This window comes from Salmo salar, chromosome 12, assembly GCF_965601325.2.
Source record: "Salmo salar chromosome 12, fSalSal1, whole genome shotgun sequence".
Lineage (NCBI taxonomy): Eukaryota > Metazoa > Chordata > Actinopteri > Salmoniformes > Salmonidae > Salmo > Salmo salar.
Genome location: NC_138302.1, coordinates 49,829,322 through 49,845,030, shown reverse-complemented (window position 1 = coordinate 49,845,030; position 15,709 = coordinate 49,829,322). Strand labels below are relative to the sequence as shown.

General features: G+C 41.5%; 1 protein-coding gene across 2 annotated transcripts in view; it reads right to left on the bottom strand.

Annotated features, from left to right (window-relative positions):
• Positions 1-218: 218 nt before the first annotated feature.
• Positions 219-15,709, bottom strand: part of bin2 (Bridging integrator 2) — a 32,452-nt gene continuing 16,961 nt past the window's right edge. The window contains exons 5-12 of one of the 2 annotated variants that reach the window (XM_014131735.3): positions 8,800-8,895; positions 8,517-8,624; positions 8,336-8,421; positions 6,502-6,577; positions 6,188-6,270; positions 5,255-5,942; positions 5,035-5,127; positions 219-657 (exon numbers count right to left, since the gene is read on the bottom strand). In XM_014131735.3, coding sequence (XP_013987210.1) covers positions 586-657; positions 5,035-5,127; positions 5,255-5,942; positions 6,188-6,270; positions 6,502-6,577; positions 8,336-8,421; positions 8,517-8,624; positions 8,800-8,895 — 1,302 coding nt within the window. In that variant the 3' untranslated portion in view covers positions 219-585. 2 annotated transcript variants of the gene reach the window in all.

Genomic DNA, 15,709 nt, shown 5'->3' with positions numbered 1-15,709 from the left:
AAGGGGTTCACGTTTTTGTTTTTGCCCTAGCACTACACAGCTGATTCAAAAACCAAAATGTTGCACCCCTTGGGGTCCCGAGGACCGAGTTTGGGAAACGTTGACTTATGGAAAAGTAACTGCCCTGAAAACAACACATGAAACCCATTTTAGACAGAATGGTAAGTATGCTGAAATCTAGCTTTTTTTTGTTACTGCTCTTTGAACAACACCTCCACTGCTCTCACGCTTAACTTTATTAAACTATACATCTTTCAACGGCATCAATACAAAAAGTGTTTCTATACATTTCAGTTTTTAGACTTACACAATAACAATACAAACAAGGGCAAAATACTGTAGATTAGACAATCATGTGTTAACAATCCAGAACATTCTGCAAAAATCTCTCGGTAGGAATGAAACTCATCAGTATCTACCAACAAGTTGCGACATGGAAGCATGTGAGTAATAATCACATGGGGCTTGCGTTCCTCTTTTTTCCTCTCTTTTTTTAAGAAGTCCTCCACACCATCTTGGTCCATTGCCATTTTGTGTGCAGCTGTGCTGAGTCATGACAGCAGGAAATGAAAGGCCACCATTGGCTCATTCTGAATCTGATAGATCGCCCTGCTTGATACACGTCTTCTCCCTCACCCCCTTCGCCATGCTTTCCTGCTGTAGTGGGTAAGGGTTAACAAAAAACACAACAATGTTATTCACATTTTAGTAGAGATCAGGGTCCATATTCATAAAGTGTCTCAAATAGATGTGCTGATCTAGGATCAGGTCCCCCCTCTCATTCATTATGATCTTAAAGGCAAAAATGATCCTAGTTCAGCAATCCTACTCAGACGCTTTGTGAAAACAGGCCAGGTTCTGCTATCTTGGTAAAAAGGTAACTCTAGAGAAACTCTCGTAATTTACATGCATTTGGTGTACATTGACAAGCACATTTAAAGTGACATGCATATGGGCAAACTGTTTTCAACTTCGGTGTCACTGAAACTAGGGCAGTCTGATGCACAGTTCTAATTCACAGCGCTAAGTTAAGACTGTGACCTTTAGTATTACTTACTTAGTGTTCCTATTTGGGAGTTACACTACACCAAGGAGCAGTGTTGCGATTGGTTACTTGAAAAAGTAATATTAGTCGTTACATTTAACAAAAGTAAAATGTTACTTTCCACACAAAGTAATATTGTAAAGTAATGTGTTTTTACTAATTATATGTGACCTGTTTCAGGAAGCTAGGCATATGTCGCATGTCACTACTTCACAGGAGAGGCATTTGAACGCAAAATGCGTTTTTGGGCAGAAATGCCTTCTGGAACATGTGAACTTTCTTAATAGCAAACTTGTATGCCATCTGTAAATACAAATAATATTGTTACTTTCATGAAAACTTCTCAAAATCTCACTGTTTGTTTGACTGTCGGAGGGAGCAAGGTGAGCCTCGCACGCTCTACCAAAGATAGTAAGTAGCCTAACTCAGGTTTGACCACTAGTTTCTCTTTTCATCTGTGGAGCTGCTTTTACTGTGCTAGTCTACAAGTGCTACACTATACAGTGCCTTCAGAAAGTATTCATACCCCATGACTTATTCCATATTGTTGCTACAGCCTGAATTCAAAATGTATTTAATAGATTTTCATTTACATATTCATTTACATATTCATACCCCCTATTTACATATTCATACCCCTTTGCTATGACACTCCAAATTGAGCTCAGGTGCACCAATTTCCTTTGATCATCTTTGAGATGTCACTACAAGTTGATTGGAGTCCACCGGTCACCAATTGACCTAGATGTGTGTATGTACTGATATGTAGGCTGTATGACTTTTACATTTATTTATTTCAGTCCTTGACTAATAATGTTCTGTACAATATATTATGTCATGTTTCATCTGGACTCCAGGAAGAGTAGATGATGCTTTTGCAGTGGCTTATGGGGATTATAATAAATACCAAATACAATTGGTTGGATATGATTTAGAAAGAAACACACCTGTCTATATTAGGGTTGTCACGGTACCAGTATTGCGATACAAGGAAGTCAGGAAGCAAAACATGAAGCAGACTCAATTTCTTGAGAAAAACAGTCCTAATCGGAAAACAGCCTGTTGTCACCGAGAGTCTAATTTGTTTATTTTGCAAGCTATAGCACACTATTTAACAAAAGTAGGTTTTAAAGGACCCTAGAGTTAAGTCTTCTTTGTGTTTTCTTTTTTTGCTAAATCTGGTATCGTAGTATCGCAATACTGGTATCGCGACAACAGTAGTCTATATAAGGCCCCACAGTTGACAATGCATGTCAGAGCAGAAATTATAGCATGAAGTCCAAGGAACTGTCCGTAGATCTCTGAAATATATACAGCATATATACAAAGGTATGTGGACACCCCTTTAAATTAGTGGATTCAGCTAATTCAGCCACACCCGTTGCTGACAGGTGTATAAAATCGAGCACACAGCTATGCAATCTCCATTGACAAACATTGTCAGTAGAATGGCCTTACTGAAGAGCTCAGTGACTTTCAACATGGCACCGTCATAGGATGCCACATTTCCAACAAGTCATTTCGTCAAATTTCTGCCCTGCTAGAGCTGCCCCGGTCAACTATAAGTGTTGTTATTGTGAAGTGGAAACGTCTACGAGCAACAACGACTCTGCCGCGAAGTGGTAGGCTACACAAGCTCACAGAACGGGACCGCCGAGTGCTGTAGTGTGTAAAAATCGACTGTCCTCGGTTGCAACACTCACTACCGAGTTCCACTGGAACTGTTCAAAAGAACTGTTCATCGGGAGCTTCATGAAATGGGTTTCCATGGCCGAGCAGCCGCACACAAGCCTAAGATCACCATGCGCAATGTCAAGCGTCGGCTGGAGTGGTGTAAAGCTCGCCGCCATTGGACTCTGGTGAGTTGGAAACACATTCTCTGGAGTGATGAATCACGCTTCACCATCTGGCAGTCCGATGATGAATCTGGGTTTGGCGGATTCCAGGAGAATGCTACCTGCTCGAATGCATAGTGCCAACTGTAAAGTTTGGTGGAGGAGGAATAATGGTCTTGGTTAGTTTTTCATGGTTCAGGCTAGGCCCCTTAGTTCCAGTGAAGGGAAATCTTAATGCTACAGCATACAATTATATTCTAGATGATTCTGTGCTTCCCACTTTGTGGCAACAGTTTGGGGAAGGCTCTTTCCCGTTTCAGCATGACAATGCCCCCGTGCACAAAGCGAGGTCCAAACAGAAATGGCTTGTCGAGATTGGTGTGTTAGAACTTGACTGTCCTGCACAGAGCCCTGACCTCAACCCCATATACGTATATTTACGTTCCAACAGGACAATGACCCCAAGCATACAACCAAAGCAACGCTGGAATGGCTTCAGAACAAGAATGTGAAAGTCCTTGAGTGGCCCAGCCAAATCCCAGACTTGAATCCCATTGAAAATCTGTGGAAAGACTCGAAGATTGCTGTTCACCACCACTCCCCATCTAACTTAACAGAGCTTGAGAAAATCTGCAAGGAAGAAAATCCTCAAATCCAGATGTGCAAAGAAGACACACCCAAGATGACTCATAACTGTAATCACCGCCAAAGGTGCTTCTACAAAGTATTGACTCATGTCTAAAAACATGTTTTCATTTTGTCATTATGTGTAGATCGATGAGATTAAAAAAAAGATTTTGTCCATTTTGAATTCAGGCTGTAACAACAAAATGTGGAATGAGTCAAGGGGTATGAATCCTTTCTGAACAGACTGTATATGGGCTGCTTTATTAGCCATATATCTGTACAGATGTAAAAAAAATATATATATAAAATCATTCACAATCTCTCAAGCCGCCAGCTCTGATTATAGACCGCATGTACACGGACCAATATAGATAAATAGAGGGCACACTTGCCACTAGATGGGAAAGCCCTCTATGGACTTTGCTATCACAGAAGCGATCAATGGCAAAGATCAGGTGCGCCCAGTATACATTTAAGGATTAAATGATTTCACTATTCGAATAATATCATGACATTTTTATTCGGATATTCGAAAGATATGTTTTAAAGAATTTTTTTTTTTGGGGGGGGGGGTTGAAACTTCAATGGAGACTTGCTCGCACGACTCAAGAGAGCCAGTGCTTGTTTCAGCAGAATGGTGGGGAGGGGTGAGAGAGGAACAGGGGCCAGTGTGTGTGACAGTCTGTGTTTGCACAGAGGGAGAGAGAGAACGTAGCCAAACCGGCTCACGCTAGTTAGACAAACTTGTTGCTGCCATAGGTTATCTATCATACCATCTGGTAGAGGCTAGCTAGCTACAGTAGCCAGCTAAGTTAGCTAGCTAGCGAGATAAAGTAGCGAGGCTCCATTCATATATAACAACAGCATACCTGTTGGTTGATCATTGTAGCCTACTTCTTATTTAGCCAACTTAATTCCATCATTTTTTGTCCATTTTGCATTGATTAGAAATCTCCCACTTCACTTGCTACACATGAAGCCTGTGACTGTATTGCCGCTTTGATTGACCGACAGTAACAAAAAGCTACACCTATGAAGGCTACCGGTGTATCTTTTTTAATGGGGAGCTGTCATGAAACTGTTGTTTTATACAAATGTCAAATGTAATGGTCTATCCTTGTAGGCTATGCATCAATGTCAGTTTTATTTCATTTTAGACAAACCCTTTTCATTGTTAAAATAGGCCTATGTTTTTTTTATTCTCAAATGAATATTCTCCAAGTAATCTAATTCCAATGTCCGTTCGGATATTCAAATAAATGTGCCCATTCCTTATACATTTCTATGGACAGCAGCTGTCATGACATTTCTCCAAACAGCCTTTCTCTGCTCGCTCGAGAACTAAATTAAGAAATAAGTTGAGATACATTTGACAAAGTAACTGTAATAATATTACCAAATGTCAAAAGTAACGTGTTACTTGTAACACTGTTACTCATAAAAGTAATGTGATTACATAACGCATTACCCCCAACGCTGCCAAGGACACAGAGGCTGACATACATACAAATATACACACAAACATACCTTCTCCTCTGTATCGGCGAACATGAGAATCACGTCTTCCACATCAAACTGCAGCGTCCCGTCTTCTGAAGCCTGACCCTCAAGCGCCACTCCCTGATATCAATCACAGCACCACATAAACAACGTTGTTAGATACACTCAGCAGAAATGCTAATAGTAACGTTGAATTAAACCTATAATATATTATAAAGAGAGTACCACTACTACAAAAGAGAATCACCTTGATAAGGAAACCAGGTGGATTCTGGGAGTCTGAGTAATTTCCAGTCCTCTTTGCATCACCTGCCTGCAGGGCCTGGGAAGCCCCTTCTCCCTCCTCCACCTTCATCTCCACCTGGCTGGCCTCCACAAGGGGGGAGGAGTGCCTCTCAGAGGGGGGGAAGGAGCAGCGTGGAGCAGGACGAGGTGGGGGCTTGGCTTTACTATTCTCTGGAGAAACAGGCGCACTCTCCTGCTCGGTGTCATGTGTGACGTTGCTCTCTGTGGACATTGGAAGAGCCTCCTGACTGATTGTGACTTCACACCCAGTCACCTCTGACATTTGAACTTGCCCTATTCCGACGGATTGGCTAGGGCCCTGCTCCTCTGAAGCCCCACCCTCTGGGACATCACTCAGACCCTCTGACGCAACGTCGCTCCCGACCCCGTTGTCGCTGTCACACGCCGACTGTCTGTTGGGCGTAGCAGCACCGTTGGAGCTCAGCTCGTCTGAGAAGTCGGACGTTTCTGACGTGAGGACGCTGTGAGTGCCCTCATCTGCCTCTCCTGCGAGGGAAACGTGCTCCTCAGAGATAGTATCTTTGCTGTTTTCGGGGGCTGCGGATGCTTGGAGGGATGTGTGGTCCGAGGGGAAGGCAGTGTTACAGGGGATGGGTGCTGAGATGACCAGGGATTTCTTATTCTTGGTGCTAAGAGAGGAGATAGAGGATGAGTTGATCTGGCTGGTGTCAGAACATTTGGTCTGATATTCTCAGATAATTTCCCAAATTTCAGACGTATTGAGAGAAAGTCAAGAGTAAATATTTGTTTTCTCAATTGAAAATAAATTGACTGTTGACTTTTACTTGATTAGCAATATACACAGTATATCACATATGGACTATGAGTGGTTAAACCAATGTGATACATTCTCATGGTCATCTAAATCACTGACCTGTTGAGGCCCTTGATGATGAATGCTTTTCCTGAATGCTGAGTCTCCAGCTTCTTCATCACACTGTAAAGCTCATGGTTCAGCTGCAATCAATAGTGGTTATTCTATTAGTCAATATCAGTTGACTTGCAGTACATTTCTTAATCTGAACAGTGAGATGCCATACTACATCACACAGAGTAACATCTATTATTTATATCAGTGATACAGATGTGTCAAAAATACTGTAACACCTTTATTCCTTTTGGGAGAATAAAATCCATATTTAGAATGTAAAAGAAAAAAATAATTTAAAAAATTTAAAAAAAACTCACCACGCTCATTTCCTTATAGAAGACATCCCTCAGGTTGGAAATGTTTTGAAAGACGGTCACATAACAGCCAATCCGGCTTTAGACAAAAGGGAAAATATTCTGTTACACTGGAGCCACTTGGTGCAAATAAGTTCAGGCTGTTTGCAGATAGAAATACACTAGACACAAAGAATTATTCATTCTACCCTGAATAGAAATATGAACTCAACATGAGACAATTTCAAAGATTTTACTGTGTTACAGTTCATAAGGAAATCAGTACATTTAAAATGATTGTATTAGGCCCTAATCTATGGATTTCAAATGACTGGGAATGCGACGCATTTCTATTGAATAGAGTTGACCACGCTGTTGATTGTGGTCTGTGGAATGTTGTCCCACTCCTCTTCAATGGCTGTGCGAAGTTGCTGGATATTGGTGGCAACTGGAACAAGCTGCTGTACACGTTGATCCATAGCATCTCAAACTGCTCAATGGGTGTCATGTCTGGGGAGTATGCAGGCCATTGGAAGAAGATGGACATTGTCAGCATCCAGGAATTGTGTACAGATCCTTGTGACAAGGGGCTGTACATTATCATGCTGAAACAGGGGATGGCGGCGGATCAATGGCACAACAATGAGCCTCAGGATCTCGTAACGGTATCTCTGTGCATTCAAATTGCCATAGATAAAATGCAATTGTGTTCGTTGTCCGTAGCTTATGCCTGCCCATACTATAACCCCACCATGGGAAACTTTGTTCACAACATTGACATCAGCAAACCGCTCGCCCCCACACGACACCATCTGTCCGGTACAGTTGAAACCGGGATTAATCCGTAAAGAGCACACTTCTTCAGTGTGACAGTGGCCATCGAAGGTGAACATTTGCCCACTGAAGTCGGTTAAGAAACCGAACTGAAATCAGGTCAAGATTAGCTTCCCTGAGACTGTTTCTGATAGAATTTCTGCACAAACTTCGGTTGTGCAAACCCAAAGTTTCATCAGCTGTCCGGGTGCAATTCTCAGATGATCCCGGAGGTGAAGAAACCAGATGTGGAGGTCCTGGGCATGCGTGGTTACACATGATCTGCAGTTGTGAGGCCGGTTAGACGTACTGCCAAATTCTCTAAAATGATGTTGGTGGCGGCTTATGGTAGAGAAATTGACATTCAATTCTCTGGTAACAGCTCTGGTGGAAATTCCTGTAGTCCGCATGCCAATTCCACCCTCCCTTAAAACTTGAGACATTGTGGGATTGTGTTGTGTGACAAAACAGCACATTTTAGAGTGACCTTTTATTGTCCCCAGCATAAGGTGCACCAGTGTAATAATCATGCTGTTTAATCAGCTTCTTGATATGCCACACCTGTCAGGTGGATGTAATATCTTGGCAAAGGACAAATGCTCACTAACAGAGATGGAAACAAATGTGTGCATAATTTGAGAGAAATAAGCTTTTTGTGCATATGGAACATTTCTGGGATCTTTTTTTTCAGTTCATGTAACATGGGACCAAGACTTTACATGTTGCGTTCATATTTTTGTTCAGTATACATGTTAGTTCAATTCTACCATGTCTGCTCTACACATTCTGAACACTCCATCCCATTAAATAGGCCCCTGCTTACATAGCCATTTTCAGGGCCAGTCTTTTGGAACCACTACTAGTTTACAGTAAGCTGGTCGAGTTCATTACGGCATGCAACTGAAAAATATTTGAAAACATTTTGTAACAGAAAATGAACATTCCTTATTTCATAAGTACAGTAGTCCACCCATTTCAGTAAAATATATATATTTTTCATGCATAATGAACATGACCCTGATGTGCTGTGGTCCATTGACTTTACCTTTGATAGAGAACGGGAAGCTCCTCCCTCATTTCTTTGTTGATTTCCTCAAACACACTCTGGGCTATGTTAAACTCCTCCTCTGCCTGGTTTGAGAGAAATGGCATTCAAATGCCTTCAGTACCTTTATCCAAATACATTGACAAGAAAATATAGCATTTACGTTTAATTTTCAACACACCTTTGTGATTTTGGCATCATCTTTCTTCTTGGCATTCTGCAGCGCCTCCAAGTGGTGACGTGAGGAATCGTAGTCTACTAGCTTCCGACCGCGTTTGGCCAATCGTTCCTAAGAAGCACGGGGAGAAGTGATATTTCTCAACATAATCCCCATGAGTCAAGTGACACGATAAGTCTCTTGATTGTAAGACAAAGCAGCAATGTAAACACATAGAGATAAAAGTTTTGATGTGAACAAGGTATATTGCACCAAAAACAGTTGATATGAGTACATCAGAAGCTACCTTGACTTCATGAAACTGGCCAGTGTAATTCTCCATGGTGCGGACTATTTGGTCTGTTAGTTTCTCTTCGTAATCGTTCCACAGCAAGTCCTCACTCTGTAGTAGAGGGAAGAAAAGGTAAAAAATAAATAAAAAACCTTCAGCCTGCTTTCGACATTTCCAAAATATTCACCGAAAGAACTGCCTCTGCCTCACCTGAAACATACTGACATGAAAATAATATACTGCCCAACACTAAGAGAATGTACAGTATAAGAGAATGTTGAAACATTTAAAATCAACACTATTCTATATGAGCACCAATATGGTTTTATTAAGAACTACAACACAGATATTGCTCTTTTGCAACTTGTGGATAAAATCTTTAGAGCCCTTAACAACAATGAATACGCTCTTGGCATATTTTCAGATTTATCCAAAGCATTTGACACGGTGGATAATGAAATATTACTTTCTAAATTGTATTATTACATTTTTTTCATAATAATACATATAGCTATGTTTATTATGATGAAGCACAATTTGTTCATGCAAATGGCAGTGTATCTACCAGGGCCAATATATCCTGTGGTGTGCCACAGAGTTCGATAATTGGACCTTTGTTATTCCTAACCTACAGTATATTCATGAACTTGCTGCTGTGTCTTCTACCATACTTCCCATTCTCTTTGCTGATGATACCAATTTGGTTTTATTACACAATTTTGATTCACTAATTAATGAAGCCAACTCAGGTATGGACACATTTTCTGAATGGTTCCAGATAATTTGTTTATCTTTAAATGTAAAAAAATTCAACTTTATTGTATTCACTAGTAAGAATAAGAAATTCTGTAAAAAAGAACCAGAATATTAATTAGGGGAAATGAAATGGAACAAATCACATCCACTAGATTCCTTTGAGTTCTAATTGATGAAAAGTTAACCTAGAAAGATCATATTCAATTTGTCCGTAGCAAAGTTATGAAATCTGTTGGTATCATCAGAAAGATTAGTGGTTTGGTGATAAGGGATTTATATGTTTAAATGTAATGATTAAATAATTCTACGCTGAAACTTAACTATTAGTGATTATTAGTTATGTAGCATGTATAATGAATGATTAAAGTGCTAAAGGTTTAGTAGAGACCTGTGAGGTTTAGTAGTAGAGACCTGTGTGTGCCTAAGAGTATACCGAGAACAATGAAGACTGTTTGGCTCGACCTGGCTACAACTGAGAAACCTATGATAGGACAGGGAGTACTCCTCAAGGTTCCTCTAATCTCGGGGGAATGAAACGGACAGCGCTGGGTAGTGATTAACAGTGGTGAGAACTCCGGGGAGGGATACAACTCACCTACTGTTTGTGTGAATGTATGTGTGTAGGATATCACACTGTTTGTGTGGAGGTATGTGCGTAAGTAGGGAGTGAGCATAAAATGAATGTCTTTGTATAATGGACTTCAGAATATTCTCTGAATAAACTGTACGAACCTTTTGCATAAGCTGAGTCTTTGCCTAATTATTATTAACCCTGTGTCTTACAAACCTTGTCGATTAGTCAAAGCTTATTGTTAGTTATTATCATTTGGATTGAAAATTCTCATGACATTTGGTTCATCAGGCTTCCTTCCTAACTCTATACTATAGCTTAATTTACCCATATCTCATTTACTGTAATATTGTCTGGGCCAGTACATATGCCTCCTACCTACACAAATTATTCATAATGCAAAATACATTTGCAAGTCTAGCCATATCCTTTAATTACCTGGCTCCATCTGCACCTTTGTTTAAGAAATGAAATATCTTGTCCATTTAGAATATTAATGTACACCAATTATGCACTACAAATACTCATACCTCCCAGACAGTTTACCTAAACCCTTCAATGGATTCTTTCAGGTTAATTCTGAAATCTATCTATATAACACAAGACACAGCGATTACCTTCATCCTCCCCACTGCCACACCTCACATACTTAATTCTCTATCAGATACAGTAATCATACCTCGGGAATTCTTATCTTCACATTGCCAAAACCTCATCATCCCTCAATAACTTCAAGTGAAGACAGGGGGTCAGCTTGATGAACCAAACTAGCCAATAATCCCCTCCAAGTAGCCTCAAACATGTTTTTTCTTGTTTACTGAGTATATCATGTACAATTATAATTAATATGCTTTGTTTAACTTATATTTGTGGTGTGGTTTTCATATACAGTGCATTTGGAAAGTATTCAGACCTTCACTTTTTCCACATTTTGTTACTTTACAGCCTTATTCCAAAATGGATTAAAGAAAAAAAAAATCATCAATCTACACACAATACCCGATAATGACAAAGCGAAAACAGGTTTTTAGAAATATTTGCAAATTTACATTAAAAAAAATTTGAAAACGTATTTACATAAGTATTCCGACCTTTTGCTATGAGACTCGAAATTGAGCTCAGGTGCATCCTGTTTTCATTGATCCTCCTTGAGATGTTTCTACAACTTGATTGGAGTCCACCTGTGGTAAATTCAATAGATTGGACAGGATTTGGAAAGGCACACACATGTCTAAATAAGGTCCCACAGTTGACAGTGCTTGTCAGAGCGAAAACCAAGCCATGAGGTAGAAGGAATTGTCCATTGAGCTCCAGGACAGGATTGTGATGAGGCACAGATCTGTGGAAGTGTACCATAAAATGTCTGCAGCATTGAAGGTCCCCAAGAACACAGTGGCCTCCATCATTCTTAAATGGAAGAAGTTTGGAACCACCAAGACTCTTCTTAGAGCTGGCCGCTCGACCCACCTGAGCAATCGGGGGAGAAGGGCCTTGGTCAGGGAGGTGACCAAGAACCCGATGGTCACTCTGACAGAGCTCCAGAGTTTCTTTGTGGAGATGGGAGAACCTTCCAGAATAACAACCTTCTCTGCAGCACTCTACCAATCAGGCCTTTATGGTTGAGTGGATAGATGGAAGCCACTCCTCAGTAAAAGGCACATGACAGTCTAAAGGATCCTAAAGGACTCTCAGACCATGAAACCAAGATCGAACTCTTTGGCCTGAATGCCAAGCGTCACTTCTGGAGGAAATCTGGCACAATCTCTACGGTGAAGCATAGTGGTGGTGGCATCATGCTGTGGGGATGTTTTTCCGCGGCAGGGACTGGGAGACTAGTCAGGATCGAGGGAAAGATTAATGGAGCAAAGTACAGAGAGATCCTTGATGAAAACCTGCTCCAGAGTGCTCAGGACCTCACCTTCCAACAGGACAACGACCCTAAGCACACAGCCAAGACAACGCAGAAGTGACTTCAGGACAAGCCTCTGAATGTCCTTGAGTGGTCTAGCCAGAGCCCGGACTTGAAATCATGTCCGATCAAACATCTCTGTAAAGACCTGAAAATAGCTCTGCAGTGATGCTCCCCATCCAACCTGACAGAGCTTGAGAGGATCTGCAGCGAAGATTGGGAGGAAACTCCCCAAACACAGGTGTGCTAAGCTTTTAGCGTAATACCCAAGAACACTCGAGGCTGTAATCGCTGCCAAAGATGCTTCAACAAAGTACTGAGTACGTACGTACGTACGTACATGTGAAATTTCAGTTTTTGTTTTACTTTTAATAAATTTGCAAAATTTAAAAAAAACAGTTTGTGGGTTGTGTGTGTAGATTGATGAGGGCAAACTATTTAATCAATTTTAGAATAAGGCTGTAATGTAACAAAATGTGGGCTTACAAACCTGTACACCGTTTTTACCAGTTTTTTTTATCTGTACTGTTTTTTCTTTCACTTCTTTTCTTTGGTGTGAATAATTAAATTAAACAAATTAAAAAGCAATAGTTTTTCAAACTGAAATTCTGGTCAACACACTGGTATTCTTGTCTTATTTGTAATCTCAAACAAACGTTTCTGTCAATAGAATCCTGATTAACGATGATTCATAACTATAGTCTAGAGATTTAGAGACATTTGAAATGATTTCACTATTCAAATATACCATGATATTTTTTCAGATATCCAGATAGTAGAAATACATGTGTTTTAAAGAAAACATTTTGCGGGGGAAACTTCAATGGAGACTTGCTTGCGCTACTCAAGAGAGAAGGTGCTTGTTTCGGCACAAGGGTGGGGGAGAGGCGAGAGAGGACGCGGAGGGGCCAGTGTGTGTGGTAGGTAGGGAGAGGTAGAAAGTAGCCAAACCGACTCACTCTAGTTAGACAAACTTGTTGATGTCATAGGTTATCTGTCATACCATCTGGTAGAGCACATCTTGACCGCATCAAATCGTTGTAAAGAATTTAGCTAGCTACAGTAGCGAGGTAAGTTAGCCAGCTAGCTAGCTAGCTAAAGTAGCAAGGCTAATTAAGGCAATTTTCCTATATTCCTCGTACATGTCTACAACAACTACATTCATATAAACAGCAGACCTGTTGGTTGATCATTGTAGCCTACTTCTGTAGAAGAGTTAAAATGGTTATTCCATCAAACTTCAAATTATTAGAATAGTACACAATGCAGAACAGAAAATCCAGGTTAAGTGTCAGTGGCCCAAGCCCGCAAACAGGATTGTTCCAAGTTCAGACAGAAGGGGAATAGATTCACAGTCCTAACAGATAATGACCCCTGACATATATATAATGACGAAGCCGAAGCTAGATGCCTGTGAGCAACGAATGGTCTCTAAACTGGCCCCCTTCGACTTTGACGTACATGCCCGGGGGAGCGGCTGCTCTTCCAGTCCTTTCTTCTGACGTGATACGGAGAAAACAGAAGGCGGATCAGGTGCTGGCCCAGGGTGGCATACTTTGTTGAGAGGAGGAGGAGACCTTCGCGGAGAGAGAGAGCTCATGAGACTGCCCGTTTTGAGAAATCTGAAGCATTGGGAGAAACTCAAAATCAAGGACGGGATCATCTACCGAAGATCTAAGGACAGAGATGTCAAGAAGAGGCACCGGCTGGTGGTGCCAGACTCCGTAAAAGCCATCGTTCTGAGGGGAACCCATGACGACGTCGGCCACCAAGGCCAGACTAGAACCCTCCATCTGGTACGTCGAAAGGTTCTTCTGGACTGGGAAGTCAAGAAGTATGTCTCCTACTGTAAACGCTGTGTGGTTGGCAAGGGCACTGTTGTAATCTATACAGACCAGCACAGCACTGGAAATGGTGTGCAGACTTCTGGTCAGCAGAAGGAAGGGATGGAGAGAGAGCGTTGATGTACTCGTCGTCACAGACCACTTTAGGAAGCTGGCACATGTGTTTCCTTGCCCGAACCAGACAGCAAAGGTGGTTGCCCAGAAGTTATGGAACCAGTTCTTCTGTGTTTATGGTTTTACCCAGCGGATACACTCAGACAATGGAGCGAACTTTGAGTCACTTAACTGCAAAAGTGTCAGGAGTCAAAAAGTCCCATACCACTCTACAGTGGGGGGAAAAAAGTATTTGATCCCCTGCTGATTTTGTACGTTTGCCCACTGACAAAGAAAGGATCAGTCTATAATTTTAATGGTAGGTTTATTTGAACAGTGAGAGACAGAATAACAACAAAAATATCCAGAAAAACGCATGTCAAAAATGTTATAAATTGATTTGCATTTTAATGAGGGAAATAAGTATTTGACCCCCTCTCAATCAGAAAGATTTCTGGCCTCCCAGGTGTCTTTTATACAGGTAACAAGCTGAGATTAGGAGCACACTCTTAAAGGGAGTGCTTCTAACCGCAGCTTGTTACCTGTAAAAAGACACCTGTCCACAGAAGCAATCAATCAATCAGATTCCAAACTCTCCACCATGGCCAAGACCAAAGAGCTCTCCAAGGATGTCAGGGACAAGACTGTAGACCTACACAAGGCTGGAATGGGCTACAAGACCATCGCCAAGCAGCTTGGTGAGAAGGTGACAACATTTGGTGCGATTATTCGCAAATGGAAGAAACACAAAATAACTGTCAATCTCCCTCGGCCTGGGGCTCCATGCAAGATCTCACCGCGTGAAGTTGCAATGATCATGAGAATGGTGAGGAATCAGCCCAAAACTACATGGGAGGATCTTGTCAATGATCTCAAGGCAGCTGGGACAATAGTCACCAAGAAAACAATTGGTAACACACTACGCCGTGAAGGACTGAAATCCTGCAGTGCCCGCAAGGTCCCCCTGCTCAAGAATATATATACAGGCCCATCTGAAGTTTGCCAATGAACATCTGAATGACTCAGAGGACAACTGGTGAAAGTGTTGTGGTCAGATGAGACCAAAATGGAGCTCTTTGACATCAACTCAACTCGCCGTGTTTGGAGGAGGAGGAATGCTGCCTCTGACCCCAAGAACACCATCTCCACCGTCAAACATGGAGGTGGAAACATGCTTTGGGGGTGTTTTTCTGCTAAGGGGACAGGACAACTTCACCGCATCAAAGGGACGATGGACGGGGCCATGTACTGTCAAATCCTGGGTGAGAACCTCCTTCCCTCAGTCAGGGCATTGAAAATGGGTCGTGGATGGGTATTCCAGCATGACAATGACCCAAAACACACGGCCAAGGCAACAAAGGAGTAGCTCAAGAAGAAGCACATTAAGGTCCTGGAGTGGCCTAGCCAGTCTCCAGACCTTAATCCCATAGAAAATCTGTGGAGGGAGCTGAAGGTTCGAGTTGCCAAACGTCAGCCTCAAAACCTTAATGACTTGGAGAAGATCTGCAAAGAGGAGTGGGACAAAATCCCTCCTGAGATGTGTGCAAACCTGGTGGCCAACTACAAGAAACGTCTGACCTCTGTGATTGCCAACAAGGGTTTTGCCACCAAGTACTAAGTCATGTTTTGCAGAGGGGTCAAATACGTATTTCCCTCATTAAAATGCAAATCATTTAATAACATTTTTGACATGTGTTTTTCTGGATTGTTTTGTTGTTATTCTGTCTCTCGCTGTTCAAATAAACCTACTAT